At 37.6% G+C, this 16942-nt stretch overlaps 3 protein-coding genes and 1 non-coding gene across 4 annotated transcripts; 3 read left to right on the top strand and 1 right to left on the bottom strand.

The window, feature by feature from the left end:
• Nucleotides 1-175: 175 nt before the first annotated feature.
• Nucleotides 176-2572, top strand: LOC140763282 (uncharacterized). The gene is made up of 2 exons (XM_073101400.1): nt 176-480; nt 2122-2572. The coding sequence occupies exons 1-2, from the start codon at nt 216-218 to the stop codon at nt 2334-2336; spliced, it is 480 nt and encodes a 159-aa protein (XP_072957501.1). The 5' UTR covers nt 176-215; the 3' UTR covers nt 2337-2572.
• A 2060-nt stretch (nt 2573-4632) lies between these two features.
• On the top strand, nt 4633-9306 carry LOC140762744 (calcium-dependent protein kinase 20). Its single transcript, XM_073100672.1, has 8 exons — nt 4633-5525; nt 6294-6417; nt 6605-6748; nt 6953-7105; nt 7286-7401; nt 7570-7737; nt 8506-8736; nt 8859-9306. Exons 1-8 carry the CDS (start codon nt 5022-5024, stop codon nt 9012-9014), a joined length of 1596 nt encoding a protein of 531 aa, XP_072956773.1. The 5' UTR covers nt 4633-5021; the 3' UTR covers nt 9015-9306.
• Nucleotides 9307-11321: 2015 nt separating this feature from the next.
• Nucleotides 11322-11447, top strand: LOC140764099 (small nucleolar RNA snoR83). Its single transcript, XR_012104974.1, has one exon. It is a non-coding gene; the product is annotated as a small nucleolar RNA snoR83 (small nucleolar RNA).
• An 890-nt stretch (nt 11448-12337) lies between these two features.
• LOC140763481 (uncharacterized) lies at nt 12338-16806 on the bottom strand. The gene is made up of 4 exons (XM_073101688.1): nt 16323-16806; nt 13895-14518; nt 13316-13491; nt 12338-13220 (listed from the first exon to the last, which is right to left on the bottom strand). Exons 1-4 carry the CDS (start codon nt 16379-16381, stop codon nt 12622-12624), a joined length of 1458 nt encoding a protein of 485 aa, XP_072957789.1. The 5' UTR covers nt 16382-16806; the 3' UTR covers nt 12338-12621.
• Nucleotides 16807-16942: the final 136 nt, after the last annotated feature.

Here is a 16942-nt window from a genome sequence, read left to right as displayed (position 1 = left end):
AACCAAATGCGTAGTACCAAAAGAAACCAGGACATTCTATCTCAATTCACAACCGCTCTCACGAAGAAGGAATCAAGGAAGGAGGGGATGATACTTTTTTTTTTTTTATTTAATCTTTTTTCCTTCATCTTATATTAATACGATATCCAAAATTTATATATGGCCATTATCCATTGCACTAGCTCCAACTTAGAACACCAAATGCTTCTTGCACAATGCTGCGTTCGATCCCCTGCGGAAACTCATCGCTCGCTCCTCCTCTCGTCCGCCGAACCACGCTTCCACCTTCCTCTTTAGGCTTTACAAAGCGAAGCAGGAGAAGGCTCTCTCCTCCAAATGCCTCAATGGAGAAGGAAGAAACTCAAGTCGAGATCGATCGGGAGAAGGCCCGGGAAGCGCTGCAGAAGCTCGACCAGCAACTCCAGGGCCTCTCGCAGCAGGAATCTCCCCCAAGGAAGCGACCGCCCCCTGCTGTTTCGGGTATGTTCTCAATGCCCGCCGTAAAGGCCGTCTCTTCTTTTGGAATTTGGATTATACCCAATTTGAGAATTTGTTTCTTGGTCACTATGGCAAGGAACGCAGTTTAATTTTGTCCTTGGAGAACTATTTTTGTGGAAAAAGATCACAACTTTTGGAGAATTTGAAGTTATTTATAGGTCCTTTTACTCGTTAGCTATAAGAACAACATGAAGAATTGGCTTGGTGTTGGTTCGGTTAAAGAGATAGAACAACTATTGCTATTCACTAGGTAAAGTAACTACCTGCCACTTCCAAAACTAGGTGCAATGCAAAGAAATGGGGCTTTGAAATTGTGGGATTCATTGCATGAAAGAAAAGTTGATGACTGTTATGACCAAACTTATTTTTGTTGGACTACTCAAATCCAACAATATATAGGACAACCAAAGACTATTGCTAATCTCATAACTTGAAATGATTCATCCTCTTTATCTTAGCTTTTAATTGTGTATATTCTAATTAATTGTTCTTGTGCGACGTATGCCAATTTGGTCGCTTGCAAGTGTATGATGATTAATGCCCAGTGAAGCAGGAACTTTTGGTGATTTCTCATCTTTAGGGTTTTAACGTCTTTACAAACCAAACAATAGGCAGTCATTTTATGATTTCCTATTTTTTTCATTGTTCATCCTTTTCTTTAAGCTTTTACAACTGCTATAGCAAATTAGCAAGTAGAACAGCATAGAATCCATTTGTGAAGAAGGCATAAGTATCCTGTGTAAATAAATCCACTACTTTGTCTAAAGACTTTTGTCACCAAACATGCCTATATCTCTCAAATCTTTTCATCAGGCTGTTGTTTCACTTTGCATTGAACACTTGTAAGAGACAATAATGTATGGAGAAGGAAACAATTTTCCATGATATGTCTTTCACTTAGCGGTAATAAAGTTGTCAGAATACTTTAAGGTTTCAAGGAATATGAGAAGTGTCCATCTCAAATATATTTCTGATAGAAATCTTTGATGGATCAAACTATCTTTCCTTCATTATTGGACAGTCAAAACTGGTGATTTCCTCCAACTTTACTCTTTCTCATCTCTCCTTTCCGCTTAACTTTTGACCTTTTTAGCCCTACAAGTGAATTTATAATCTTGTAGTTGACAATCTCTTCTTAGAGAAACGAAAATACATTGCTAGGGAGGGAGGGTCTTAATCCAAATGAGAGCTTTGTTGAATATTGGGAACCTATATACAACCAAAACGTTAAGCCATTAGATGTGAGTTCAATAGTCTGCACTAAGCCTTTTCACTTCAGCTCTCTTTTCCATATAGGACTATTATGTCGCATGCGATACTCTTACCATATCATGTAATCTCATATATAACATGAGACATTATTTTCTGGATAAGCTTATTTAAATGTCTTTTACCTAAGAATGTGACTATTGCACTTTTTTTTGGTAACAGCTTACATCATGCAATTGATATGGTTATGGTAGGCAGTAAGTAACTCAGTAAACAAGAACTTTTAGCAGTTCCTTCTGTTCTCGTTCTATAAATGTTAATTAAATTTTAGTTCTCTTCTTGTTCTCATTTCATTTTATATACTGTTTTATTCCTATTTATCTGATATTCTATCTTTTAATGGATGAAACACAGAGCCTAACCTGGATAGAGACATGATAACTGGCAGACGGATGGAAGAAATGCCAGCAATTTCCGGATCATATGTTGCATATACTGCAGTTGCACTAGTGGTACTTACGATTTTCAACAATATAATGTTCAATTTGTTTGTAAAACCTTCTGTCGATGGCAAAGAACAGATTGTGAAAATTGAAAGAGTACCTCTGGTTGAACCTGGAGAGCAGTAGTTGCCGCAGAATTAAGAGGTTATTTACATCAAGATGTCTTTCCAACTTTTAATCAAAAAATGATGCCCTTACAACTGATGATGTACAGGTAAATCCCCTTCTTTTGTGAGATAGAAGGAGAGATAGGCAAGTGATGCTTGACAGTGTTGTAAACCATTTATATGTCTCAGTTCATGTAATCTTTCCATACTATTCCTAGTCCAAATGAAACCACTATTATGTCTTTGAAAAAAAATAGCTCTCTTGTTATGCACGAGTATTGGTATTAGAACATGTTATTAATTAGAAAAAAAAGAAGGATAGTTAGATTTCCCTGATAGAAATGCATTATCATTTCATCCAAATATATCCTCGACATGTTTTGTTTTTCTTCAGTCAGCAGATATAAAGCTTCTTTAGGTCTTACATACTTTGTCTCATTTTTCATCAACCACCACTACACGCTTTTCAACATATCCATCTCAAAGCTTGAGAGGTCACTCTTCTACCAAACCTCCAAATAATTTTTAGTTAGGATTATCACATCTCTCCTATCTACTCTCAATAATTACTATGAAGCCGAAGATAAATTTATGGGCAATTTTGGGAAGAAATGGTCAAGATCTTCAGTTACAGGAAGGAGACAAACAAAGCAAGGATCATTGCCTGGTCCCTTCTAGAGTCTTGACGGCTCGAGAGTCAAAAGAATTAATCCTGTGGTGGTTAGACTTCTGACTTCGACCTCTGGTCGCACTTTGGACCGTGCCCTTATACTCCTCAAGCTAATATATTTTCTGGTTTTCTGCTCGTTTTACACACCCAAAAAAAAACACAAGGTGTAATTTGTAAATATCGAAACAGAGGGTCCAAACCGCAAATTACCGATCAAACAAGTTGGGAAAATAAAACGTTTTCCAACAGAAAGACAAAAGGAGAAGCAAAGATCGTACTGATCCAAATTTGAACGAACTTGATAGCAACTGAGAGATTTTTCTTTTAAACAAGACAACGTAATTTTGAGGCGAAGTTTCAATACTAGATTCTCAAAAATTTAATCATGGCAGAGACATAAAGTGAATTTTATTAATCTTAACTGCAGGACTCACTCCCTTGGATAGCGTATCACTTACTCAAATCCAAATGGAACATCCAGTAAACTCTTAATCAAACACAAAACTTAGACTGTTCAAATCCAGATGGAACTTTCCGTGAGGCTTCTATGATCCTGGTGAATGTTTCCTAAATATCCTTTCATGCATTGCAATTATGGGGGAAGAATTATTAACCATTCTCTAAGAATATTAATGGCTATTTCTTCTACTAATTCATAATGTCGTCGTCTTATTTTTTGATATTGATGATGTTATGATGTTCTCCGTGAGGGAAGTCCACAAGACCAGTGAAGAAAGAAAGTTCTTAGAACACCTAATATTGACCCCATGTAGCACTTGGAAGAATGCTAGGAGATTATTATCTTGATGTTTTACTTGGATCATATCATAAGATGCTGATTAGCAAAAATAATAAACAAAATACTAAATGATAACCAATCTTTGATTATAGTTTGGATTAATCCACCATTTTACGTAGAATTTTTTTTTGCATTTTTTGTTGATCTGGTCTCCTATAAAAAAAGGATATCAATTGTTTAGTCTATAAGTCCAGCTACATTTTGACTAAACTATTTTGTATGCTGCTTCGACTCAATCCATTTTCTCATCTACACAACATAATAAATTCTGGTTGTTTAATAAATTAAATAATCCTCAGGGTAAGAAATGGCTTCCTACAAACACAAATTAAATTCCAAACACTGTTATATTTTTTATAATCAAAATATATTACCTCTTAAATTTATTATATAAAATATTTATTTATTATAATTATAATTAAAATATTAAATTTATAAGCGTTCTATATTTTTACACAATTGCTAATCAGTTCGATTTTTTTATCTGATGCTAAAGACTTTCAAAGTTTTATTTGTAAAGTTTATTTTAAAATTTTAATTTTATATAAACATTAGTAATTTTATTTTAAAAGTAAAGCTACAGTAAATATTTCATAGAGCTACAGTAAATATATATATTTTAAAATAAATTTTAGGACAGTCTTTATTGATAATAAAATTTAAAATAGGGCCTAATTTGGTCAAAAAACTCCTCTCCTTTCTACGAAAAGGTATGCCCGTACTTTATTGACAATTTGACATAGGCTTATCAAATATATGGTTTACGATACGCACATCAAAGAGAAGATATTATCGGATTTTATTAACTACTTTGTTCTTTATTATTTAATCGTTTCTCTTTCCTCTTTGGCTGCGAGGAAGAGGGAGAGGAAAGAGGTTAGAACAGGAAGGCTCTCGGAAAGCAAAAATCTTTGACCATCTCCTCTTTTTCTTCGCCCATATCAAATGGCGGGTTCACACCATCTCACACCCTCTCTCACCTCCCAACCCCTTCCTTTCCATCATTAATAAGCACTTGTCTTACCTCTCTTTCGTTCGTGGGTCTCCGTTAACTCCCTGTGTTTGACCTTTAGGAATTTGGTTGACGTTTTGTTCAGAGATTGCACCCAAAAATTGGTGAATAGTCTTCATCAGCTCGAAATCCCAGTTGGGTCTGCGTGATTTGGCCTCCTGGTTCCACAGATCTCGAAAAGTTCGGATCTTGGTGGCAAGAGCCGTAGAAAGGTCGGATCTTGATGGGGAACTGCTGCGCCTCGCCGGCCGGTAGCAAGAAGGCGAAGCATAAGAAGGGGAAGAAGCCGAACCCCTTCTCTATAGAATACAACAAGGGTCCAACGCCTAGTGGCCCAAAGATCGTCGTTCTGAAGGATCCCACCGGCCGAGACATCGGAAGCCGATACGAGCTCGGGCACGAGTTGGGGAGAGGTGAATTTGGCGTCACCTACCTCTGCACTGAGAAGTCAACCGGAGAGGCCTTCGCGTGCAAGTCCATCTCGAAGAAGAAGCTGAGGACCGCCGTAGATATCGAGGATGTGAGGCGGGAGGTGGAGATCATGAGGCATATGCCGAGCCACCCAAATATTGTGAGCCTCAAGGATACCTATGAGGATGACAATGCTGTGCATCTCGTGATGGAGTTGTGTGAAGGAGGAGAGCTATTCGATCGGATTGTTGCGAGAGGGCACTACACGGAAAGGGCGGCTGCGGTGGTTACTCGGACCATCGTCGAGGTGGTTCAGGTCAGATCTTTATGCTCTTTGTTCCTCCCAGAAAGTTACTTTTTTTTTTCTCTGCTCACTTTCCTCTAATTACTTGGTCTTGTCTGATGATTTGTGAACTCCAATCCTTTCTAGAGTTTGTGATCCTGTTTTTTTTTTTCTTTTGGTTTACTCCCTTTTAATCTTTTTTGATCTTTCCGTTGTACAGTAACCCTCACTGTCAAATGGATTTGTGGAAGATTGTGCAATTTTGAGGTTCTAGTTTTTTTGTTAGGACGTGAATATAGTGATTAATGCGTTCCCAATATCTCACTTCACTTTTCAATATGCATCTTCTGTGGAGCATTGCTGTAGTCCCAAAACAAATTCAAACATTTTATCTTTCCTTTTCGTTAGGGTTATTTTCAAGATACAACTCGAAGATTCCTCATTGATAGATACGATCTTGGCTTGTATATGCAGGTCTTGAAATTTGGGATCACAAAATCCCCTTTTGCGAGTTTGTTCCTCTGCTTGACACGATATTGTTTTGTCTCATGCATTAACGTTTTTCTGCAAGTACTGCTTTTTTCCTTCTAACAGTCGGTACTTGTTTTATTTTATATGTTAAGTTCTCTTTCCCATTATTTGTTAAGGTGCAATACCCTTATTCTATTAACTGAACAGGTTGTTATCATTATTTCTGCATTGAAGTTCTTTACTTGTATTTGAATTACTTTTATTGGATTCACTACACAGTTCATATTCTGATTAACTTTGTTTCTCTTTCTTTCCTTCTATGTCTAACAGATGTGTCACAAGCATGGGGTAATGCATCGCGACCTTAAGCCAGAGAACTTCTTGTTTGCCAACAAAAAGGAAACTGCCGCTCTGAAGGCAATTGATTTCGGGCTGTCTGTATTTTTCACTCCTGGTATGTCCTGAAGAGTGAATATTTTTTGCTAGTTTGCATTTGCTGAAGAAAACCAAACTAAATGACTTGTCAGCTTTCCGGACATTACTACTAACTCACAAAATACATTTATGCTTAAAGATATCTGTTAAGCATCACTTGCACAAAAGGTATATGGCTTTGCTAATTGGAGTTTTTCTATACACAGGTGAACGCTTTTCTGAAATTGTGGGAAGTCCTTATTACATGGCTCCAGAGGTTCTAAAACGGAATTATGGTCCAGAAGTTGATGTTTGGAGTGCAGGTGTGATCCTCTACATTCTACTTTGTGGTGTCCCACCTTTTTGGGCAGGTAAGATCTTCATTCTGAGAAAAGGCGACATACCAATGATAAATTTGATGTGAATGAATAACTTATTTTGCCAGATGTTTTGAACTTTTGTCAAACCATTATCTTCCTCATAACTCATAATATTTCATGAAAAAGTGACTGAGTGTGCCATTTGTACCTCAACCATAAGCATATGATTGATATATTTTTCTTGCCATAATGCAGAAACTGAGCAGGGGGTAGCACAGGCCATTATTCGTTCTGTTATAGATTTTAAAAGAGATCCATGGCCTAGAGTTTCAGATAATGCTAAAGATCTTGTGAGGAGGATGCTTGATCCAGATCCGAAGCGACGGTTAACAGCTCAAGGAGTGCTTGGTACTATTCTGTCATTTCTTTTGTATGTTTCTTAATAAGATATATCTGTTATCTGATATCTGTAGTATAGGTTATATACAGCCATTCTATATGTTTTCTCTTCTTTTGAGCTATTCTCTTCTGAAATCGTAATTTTGTGCTTCTCAGAACTTTAAGCTGACGTTTTAATTGCCATTCCAGATCATCCTTGGTTGCAGAATGCCAAAAAGGCTCCAAACGTCTCTCTGGGTGAAACAGTCAGGGCAAGACTTCAACAATTTTCTGTGATGAACAAGTTCAAGAAGAAAGCACTTAGGGTAAGATCTGACTTACACTGAGAAAGATCTAGTTCCATATACTGTAGTCTGATGTTTGTGTCAAGTACTACTTTGCTTAAAGATTATGCTTTGACCTTGTAAAGTGTGATCTCAACCTTTTTCCTGCCATTGTTAACAGATTCCTTCATGTTTGTGGTTTTGTTGCAGGTTATAGCTGAGCATTTATCTGTAAAAGAAGTAGCTGACATAAAGGATATGTTTAAAAAAATGGACATAAACAACCGCGGTAGTATAACACTTGAGGAGTTGAAGCATGGTCTGCATAAGCATGGACACCAGATTGCTGATGCAGATGTTCAAATATTAATGGAAGCTGTGAGTATTCATCCTGATGACAATCTTCTCTTTTGTCGAAACGAAGTTAGAAATTTCTGTATTCCAATAACTTTTGTCAATAATATGCAGACAAAACTATAATGCCTTTTCCAGTAGTACGGAAGCATATTCATAAATGCCATTTTATCGCTCTTACTAGAATTTGACTCCCTTTAAATATTATGTTCATACTTTATTGTGCCCATGTTCACTGATGTCCATGCAGGTACTCAAAACAAATACAGAAGGTGCAAAATCTAATATGGTCCCATTTGTTTTTGACAATTTTGCTTTTTATTTGGAACTTCTTTCTCTGCCACCTTTCTTTCTTATGTCTTCATGGTCTTTAGGCTTGTTAAATCATCTGTAAAGAATTTAGAGGAGAGAAACATTCATCTATGTTATAATCATATTTACTATAACCATTTTTGATTGCTCAATCATTACTACGCTCTAAGCAACAAAACCTTACAGTACTGGAGCCCTGGTTAACTTTGTTGCTTACGGCAACTGAATTTGATTAAACCAGCGGTATAGTCTGCTGTCTAGATTTAAACTCTCTGCCCTAGAGAAAATTCAGTAACTTGCTGTGGCACAGCAGTATAATCTTATTTAATGTATCTGACTGCATTTTGGTTCATTTTTTTTACCTATTAACCACCCTGAGACCATGGGCAGTGTGATTACTCTATTGCATGACTCAACATCATTATAGGAAATACTTCGGAAGCATTTATCATCCTAATGCTTACTTGATGTGCATTTCAGGCGGATGTTGATGGTAATGGGACTCTAGACTATGGAGAATTTGTTGCTGTATCCATCCACCTGAAAAAGCTTGGGAATGATGAACATCTCCACAAAGCTTTTTCATACTTTGATAAGAACAAGAGTGGATACATTGAAATTGAAGAGCTTAGCGACTCCTTGGCTGATGATTTGGGTGCAAACTGTGAAGAAGTTGTCAATGCTATTATCCGCGATGTAGACACAGACAAGGTCAGTTGTTTGTTGACCTTTCGTTGCGAGATTATCCTGCTATTTATTTGTGTGAAATCCAAGAATGTAACTGCTGAATCTCATGCATTTTACTAAGCCTGCCTTTTGCCTCATTTTCCCAGGATGGAAAGATCAGCTATGACGAGTTCGCGACAATGATGAAAGCAGGAACTGATTGGAGGAAAGCCTCGAGACAATACTCAAGGGAGCGGTTTAACAACCTCAGTTTGAAGCTGCAAAAAGATGGATCGTTGCAGCTAACTAATGAGGCTAGATAAGAAGAAGACGATAAGCAAGTTGTGAATTCAATCCATTTTTTTTTTCTTTTCTGCTTGTTGGACAGTTTTTTGTTGCTCTTCGCGGTTTATGCAGGCTCCAATTCTTCTTTCCTTTAAGCAGTAGGTGATGTTTGAAGGCTTGTTTGTGTCTCTCAAGTCATATACAGCTATTATCGTGTGTATAACATTTCAGTAGAGAATGTATTAGAAGGAAAACTTACAAAAAGAGAAAAGAGAGCAGACTAGTCGAGCTCGTAATTGTAAAGCTATCTGATATCTGAGTTTTAACTTACATGGTATGTGTGACTGTTCATGTTGTGTCAGTAACTATCTTGTAAACTTTCTTCCACTCGAGCTAAATCTTCCTTAATATGAGCTGCCTCGCTGCGAGAACTTTCTACGTTGGTAATGGATTCATTTTAAGAATCACTAACTGCAGATCTTTATACATGTTCATGTACCATAAGTTAGTTGGAAATCACACTGCTTAACGAAACGATGCTAATTAAAATCAAAGACTACGTGTCTATATGTTTCTATACAAGCACATAGAAGACTTTTGATCCAAGGCTAGGTGCAGGCTAGTGATGGGCATTTCTTCTTGTCCTTCACTATTTGGCCGGCAGTTGTAATTTAATGCATTGTGCCCCGTGGAGGCTAGAGTTAAAAGAATACGGTTGGATGTGAGGTTGGCAATGGATGCTAAGAATCTGGGCACTATTATCTAATCGAAGGAGTTGGGTGGAATCATGGACTTAGTTGCTGATAAGGAAAGCAGCAGGTGGGTGGTTGGCATAGATGGAAGATGCTTGTGTTGACTGATATCCTTAGAGAGAGTAGAATAGTAGAATAGTAGTTGCCGTTGTGAGTTGTGGACTTGCCCACCCATGCAATTTGCTCTTGATAGTGCCTTAAAAAAGGTAAAGATAATTAGGAAGATTATTTATATATTTCACAAATCTTTTATGCATTTGTGAGGTCTTTATCTCTCGTCCATAAATGGCTGTCTGGTCGGACACGTGGTCAGTTTTAAGGCACTAAGCAGATAAGAGTGAAATAACCATTTGATATATTTTTTTTCTCTCAGGCCATTAACGTGTTGAAAAACATTAGATAGTTGAGGAGTTAAAAGTGTCATAAAGGATAAACGAGATAGTCTAATATGAAAATGAGATAAGAGATTTTTTTTTTTCATCCTCAGAAAAAGAAGGTATTTGATTGGGCCGGGCTCGGGCTTAATGTGCCCGATCCGAAATCAGCCACATATATGTAATTAAGTGATGTAGGGTTCTATTCCTCCGCTATCCTCTCCCACGTCTCCAATACATTACTAACATACTTTTCCTATTCATTTTTATAGGTTTTTCTTCAATTTTGAGTTATATTGTCCATTATAAATATTTCGGAGTTGTCTTTTGCTGCATATGTTTTTTTTCCTCCTAAAACTCTCTTTGTTGCATATTTATATTAATTTCTCAGCATTGGCACGAGTCATTCTTAGAGCCGATCAAATAGTTCAGCCTGCTCGACCGAGTTTGGATCGAGCCAAGTCTGGTTCGGGCCGAGCCCGAACTACTAATGAGAGGCACGATGAACCAGCTCTTTGCCCACTTAGCCTGGCTTAGAAGCTTGTACATCAATCCAACCCAAAAACCTAGTTGAAAAGCTCGATTTGAAAGCCGCTCGTAAGCTCAAAAGAAAGCCCATCCACCGGTAACCCAACTAGCTACAGTAAAACCTAATGACATTTTGTGTACTATGTATTGTTTAAATATTTTTTTAAACCCAACTCTCCTATCAATCTGGCCCGCCAAAGATGACAGTACTAAAAATAAATTTTTAACAATTTTTTTTTTAAATCACGGTGCAATGGATTCCTTTTTTTTTTTTTCAAAAGACTAATTGGCTCGGCCCAGCGCAGCCCGACTTGCCATCTAATAGGCTGATGAATGATAACAGGCTATACTTTTCAAACCCAACTTGGTCCAACCCACTCACGAGCAGGCTGACAAAAATAGTGTCTAGCCCGATTGGCCTAATCCAAATCCAGCCTAAACTGCGCGATGATCACCTCAGGTCATTCCTAATCTATAACATGCATAGATGCTGCTTCTATTATCATATTGCACTTGACTTCTGGTTCACTAACTTTCGGAAGGCCAAGAATCAAATTGCGTTTCTCTTGTCCCTTTGATGTAAATCCAGGAATCTCAGGCATATTCTTTTATAAGTTTTATCTCTTTTCTTGTTGCCTGTTGGCAATAATTATTCTTTAGATTCTCCTGGTCGGTGAATAAGGCTTTCATAATCCCGGATTAACTCCTGAAATGTTTTTTTCCCTGATTCACGGAAGGCCGAAAGTAATAATGGGAGTTTCGCTGGTAGTACCTTCTTTCTTCTGGAGATGTTTCATTAGTATCTTTCCATACATCAGCTACATTCTTTTCCCTTCTTCTCGAGTATAATAACATCTACTCACCCTGCCAAATCCTTGCGATTGTCTACCCATTCACACGGCAAGTGTGTAAGTTTATTCTGAAAGTCTATTATCGAATCAAGATGCGATAATTAATGTTTGTCCTTGATAATGTTTCAGGTGGCACGTCCATTCCTCCTCTTCCATTCAAATTGCTAATGAACTAAGAACACAATTCAGTTGTAACAACTTCCAAATGTAAGACCAGGATATCCAATAGCAGTTCACAATAAGGGCAGTATATTTCAAATATGACATCGAAAGGGACATGGCAACGAGTATATCCTGTCATGTGGCAGAACAGAAAGGCATGAAGCATGAGAGAGTGCACAGTGTCAATTTTATCCTCGCGAGGAGAAATCGAGTTTGAACCCCATGGCAATCACAGCAGCAGAGGCCAGAGTCTAAATTTCACTTCGCTCAGATGCAGATCTGGATTAATGCAGAACAATTGTATGTGCAGCTGGAGATAGTGCATAGATGATTTATTTTGTAATTGAATTTTCTTTTCTTTTTTGGTAGTTGCATGTTCGAAGGGATAAAACCCGTCAAATTGATGAATGGGAATAGAAGAAAGATCTTACTGTGATATTCTTTTGGTAATTTTTTCAATGAGGATCTTTATGTTAGGGGAAGTGATTTGCTTGGGGAGCTATCTTAATTTGATAGTAGATGCCATACCATGTTGTCCTGTTAAATTGTAAATCAATAAGATGTTCAAACAATTTATTCGTACATAAGAAAATAAATGTATTACTAAAATAGTGTTTAAAATATACAATCATATATGATGACACTCCAACAGTCACTCAACAGTCTTCATTTGTGTATAAGATCAGTGTCAAGATTGATAAGAAACAGCTTGGAATCCAGCATTTAAATAGATTCAGCATCCATCTTGTATAAGAACCAGAAAGTCTAATTATCTTTGAGGAACGGTACAGGCTCATGCTTCGTGCAATATTTTAAGTGCATTTCCTCTGTAATTTGCCAAAATAAAAATAGATGGCACTTTATGTTAACCAATTAATATGACAAACCTAATCACGACTAACAATCAATCTGCTTGCAAGGTGAGAAATTTTAATTGAGAAGACATGCTATAGCCATAAACAGCATGCCTAGTCTTAATCATGTCAGCTCCTGTTCCTTACTAGTAGCTATTCTAGCATTCTCACGGTCATGTCTGAATGTAACATACAAAGGGCTGTAGAACAAGCAGCACATGCCGAAAGGAATGACTGTCATGGTTAATAACCCTTTTGAAAGTGCTAATGCCCCCTGCACAGATCCATTTGCTAAACTTACAGACTTTGAATCATAACCATAGATCTTCTCTGTAAGGATTCCAACAACAGGAGCCGCAAACGAAGAGAATGAACCTTCAAATGCACGATCAAAGGCGTAAATCATGGTGCGGTGTTTTGAAGGGACTACCTCCGCAAACATGGGGTTGTTGGCACAGGTGGCACACCAGCTGATTGTGAGCCCCATAAGAAAGAGAGTAACAGCAAAGGGATACCAATTCTTTGCTGACTGAGGAATAACTGAAAGGAGAATCCATGAGAAGGGAATGCCCATGAAGGCACTGAACTGAGCACACATCACACGACCTGTGTCTGGAAAATACCGTGAAATTCTATCTGCTATAACTCCACCAAGTAGGGAGCCTGTCGAACAGCCTATGGCAAAAAGACTGATGAGGGCTGCTGAGCTTTTATTATCAAAACCTGAAAGCAGAGATTAAATTAAGCAGAGAATATAGAAAATGAACAGTGTTTGAAAGTTGAATTTTCAATGTCAAATATTTCAACTTTGTTCATACCAATCAACTCGAACCACATTGTGAAGAATACAATAGCTGTCCATGGCAGTGAACCAACCATGCCCTGCAAGACAATGATCTGAAATGTATGCACTTTCATAACAGATCTCATTGCAAACCACGACTCACTCCAGATAGAAGGTGAACGCCCAATACCTTTGCTGACCAGATTATACCTGAGAAACCCCTAGAAGTATTACGGTCTACCAAAGAATCAAGCAGCATGCAACCTAGAACAAGTCCACCAAAGGAAAGACTATATCTAGAGGGACATCTAGCAATGATGCTAACTAATATGTTTGAATCGATATATCTTGACATGCTTTTAATAGTAGGCAAAGGTTCCAAGAATATTATTAGATAAAGGCTATGAATACCAAGCATAGAATGTTTTATGAACTACTCATGTAAAATCAGTTTACTAAGTTATCATTAGCACTCTGTATTCATTATCATCACTTCTTGCTAAGCAAAAAGAGGGAAAAAACACTGATCATCCTTTTTAACCTCATATATTGGTATGCACATGATAAGTTAGGAAAATGAAAATCCTTCAGAAATTAAAAGAAAGACAGCTACCTCTCAGAATCCACCTCAGCTGCAAGAGAGACATTAGATGCTCTTCTAGGATCGACAACAAACAAGAACACAAGAAGTCCAATGAGCAAACTCAATGATGCCATCATGATGAAGGCACAACGCCATCCTGGTATTCCCCAATAATTTTGCCCAGCCATAATGGTTGCCAAAATGCTACCTCCTATGCCCCCTATGGAACCAACAAGGTTCAACAATCCAAAACCCGCACCACGTGAACCATCCATGTAACTATCAGCAATGAAAGATTGGAGTGCCGGGATAACAATGGCTAGCCCAAAGCCATTGACTGCCCTCCAGAAAGCAACTTGCCGAAAATGCTGACTGAGACCTACTGCAGCTGTAGAGAGAGCCCAGCATGCAGTACCCATTGCCAACACTGCAGGACGATCATAATGAAGTGCTAGTATACCTGCCAGGGGAGATGATATTGCCTGCACAAAGTTCCTTATAAATGTAAGGTATCCGAGCTCAGTAGGGCCAGCACTAAATGCTTCACTGACTTCCTTATAGACAGCTGGAAGGAGATTCTCATCCGCACGTTCCATTATAGAAACCAGGTTGATAAGAATAAGAGAGAGAGATAATCCAAATATCGTTTTTCCTCTGTTTGCAAAGAAATATATCATGATATGTTACATAATATCAAACAAATAGAAGAAACAACTACCTAGTATTACAGAAATTCCTTCTGCTACATGTATAGGTGCTGACTGCTGACTACTTTTCTTATACTACTCTTCATGGCATAGATCACTCGTTCTAACAAGAATGGCACCTAAGTGCTGAAGTGTCCAACATAACATCTAATTTTTTATATGCAAGAGAGATTTAGAGTGCTCAGTAGTCAGTACACCATGGAACTCCTTCAGTTGATAATGGATATCCTTTAGAAGCATTCCGTGGCAATTTAGCCAGAAAATTCAACAAGATTTAATACTTATGTCTCAAGAAAGACAGCAGGTAGATTGCAAACCAAGCAACAAGTGTGCAACTTCCACAAAAAACAGATGACTTAACCCTGGCCATAAAAACATAACAACTATGAATTTTAAAATATATCATAAAACATGGATTTGAGTACATCCTGGAAAGTCTGAAAAGATAATCAATTAATCATCCATGAAAATCTCCAGAAAAAGAAAAGACTATTGATGCATGAAAAATAAATTATTTCAATAGCTCAAGTAGCTCATAACGGACTAACACAAGATTATATCGGTAAAGAGGATTCAAAGTCTTTAGATTGACAGAAGCAACCCAGCCCATATACAAAATAGGAATTCAAGGTCTAACATGATTTTTAAATCGTAGTGTTTATAGCAGATCAGAAGCAAATAAAATAAAAAGGAATATAGGGCTTACAGGTGCTCGGAAAGATTTTCTTATATAAAAGAACAACTGACTCCCAAACATTTGAGTTTGGCTATATATCCTTTTTCTCCATTCAATGCACTCATCTCAATTTCAGGTTTAGGAAAACTTTAAAGTGCCCTTAGAAGTTATGAATATGACAGAACTGTTAAAGTGAAGAATAAAATGGAAAATGGTAGGCCTTTTGAAATGAATGTCCTCTTTCACCGGATGTAGCAAAGTAAGTTATCAAATTATGAATATTCAACTTCCACTCATTGTTTGCTTTCAAGCAAGAATGCTGATCAAGTCATCCTGAATTTTACAATTTATAGACTTCAAACCATCAACTAAGAAATCAGTGTTGGAGTCGTCTCTTCAACATACATTTGATCGACTCCTGGAACAATATTGAAACTGTATCTTCAAATCATTTGCTCCATAACCAAAACTAAGGATTCATTCAAAATAAATCCAGGTTTCCTCCTTCTAGTCATATCACTCAATCCATCAAGTAATATTTCAAGTCATAATAATATTATTTCCTTGAAATACAATTAATAAAACTTGTATCATGTCAAACAAGGTGATCCCTATCTATTAAAGCTATAATTGGATGATATCTATATTATTATTACCACGTAAAGATCACATATTATAGCTTCTAAACAACAATGACAAAACTGTATCACATCAACCAGGGACAGGGGTCGAGGTGACGTAGGTTCCAAATCTGATCATATCAAAGTCCTACATTTAAACTCTTGCCTTTCATTAAATCATCCCAAAACGAAAACCACAAAACTAAGACACCATCAATTGTCTCCTTATCATCACAGTTGCTAAGATCCAACGTAAATCTGTAAAATACAAAAGTAAAAACATATGCATGTGCCATATTTACTTAAACATCACAAATGAAGAGCATAAAAAAAGAAATAATCATTCCATTTCCACCTATATCTCAACCTAATCCATGGTCGCCAACAACCAAAAAAACTAATCCGAACAGTAATTAGAAAGATCCACCTTACCTAACAATCAAAACAAAACTCACCTCATCTTTCCGTGGGGAGTCGACGTCCAGACTGTGGAATGTCGAGCCCTGTTTCTCATAGCAGGACTAGATCACCAAAAGAACGAGGCTTTTCCTCCCACCCACCTCCACCACCTCCTCCTCCGCCGCCGCCTCCACCGGCGCCTCTCTACGTCTCTTAATCTCCCCCCCTTTCCTCTATCTTCTTTTAATCAACAGAGGAATCATACCTAAAGATGATGACCATTACGAGGAGGCAAAGAGAGATAGAATAGGGATCTGAGGGGATAGTCGTGGGTGGTGATTGGTGAAAGGAGAGGGGCAAGAGATTAAAAAAATTCTTCGGAGCGTAACGGCAACAGTGACCAGGGGAGCACGTTGGATTGGTTGACTAGTGACTCAAATTAAGATCACCGCAAATGGACATCCATCGTCTTGGATTTATCCAAGCAGGTCATGGGTGCTCACAGCTCACGGGGGTCTTTCTATTTTTAATACCACGGTGTGGAAAATAAGAAAGGTTACTCCCATTGACCAGTAGCTCATGAGAGAATATTATCCATCGCCCTTATCCATTCAATCAGATAAATTAATAGAGAGTTTTATCTGTGTTACAATTGAGTAAACTAAAGAAGCATATT

The sequence above is a fragment of the Typha angustifolia genome, chromosome 7 (genome assembly GCF_048772165.1).
Source record: "Typha angustifolia cultivar Huaian chromosome 7, ASM4877216v1, whole genome shotgun sequence".
Lineage (NCBI taxonomy): Eukaryota > Viridiplantae > Streptophyta > Magnoliopsida > Poales > Typhaceae > Typha > Typha angustifolia.
Note: the sequence above shows the minus strand (reverse complement) of the source record. Positions and strands in the feature narration are given on the sequence as shown.

Coding starts and splice junctions, on each gene's coding strand:
- LOC140762744 (XM_073100672.1), top strand. CDS start 5,022: ATGGGGAACTGCTGCGCCTCGCCGGCCGGTAGCAAGAAGGCGAAGCAT. Junction 6,418..6,604: donor GTCTGTATTTTTCACTCCTG/GTATGTCCTGAA, acceptor TTCTATACACAG/GTGAACGCTTTTCTGAAATT. Junction 7,738..8,505: donor TTCAAATATTAATGGAAGCT/GTGAGTATTCAT, acceptor TGTGCATTTCAG/GCGGATGTTGATGGTAATGG.
- LOC140763481 (XM_073101688.1), bottom strand. CDS start 16,381: ATGAGAAACAGGGCTCGACATTCCACAGTCTGGACGTCGACTCCCCAC. Junction 14,519..16,322: donor ACTCCCCACGGAAAGATGAG/GTGAGTTTTGTT, acceptor CTTTGCAAACAG/AGGAAAAACGATATTTGGAT. Junction 13,221..13,315: donor AATGTGGTTCGAGTTGATTG/GTATGAACAAAG, acceptor CTCTGCTTTCAG/GTTTTGATAATAAAAGCTCA.
- LOC140763282 (XM_073101400.1), top strand. CDS start 216: ATGCTGCGTTCGATCCCCTGCGGAAACTCATCGCTCGCTCCTCCTCTC. Junction 481..2,121: donor ACCGCCCCCTGCTGTTTCGG/GTATGTTCTCAA, acceptor GATGAAACACAG/AGCCTAACCTGGATAGAGAC.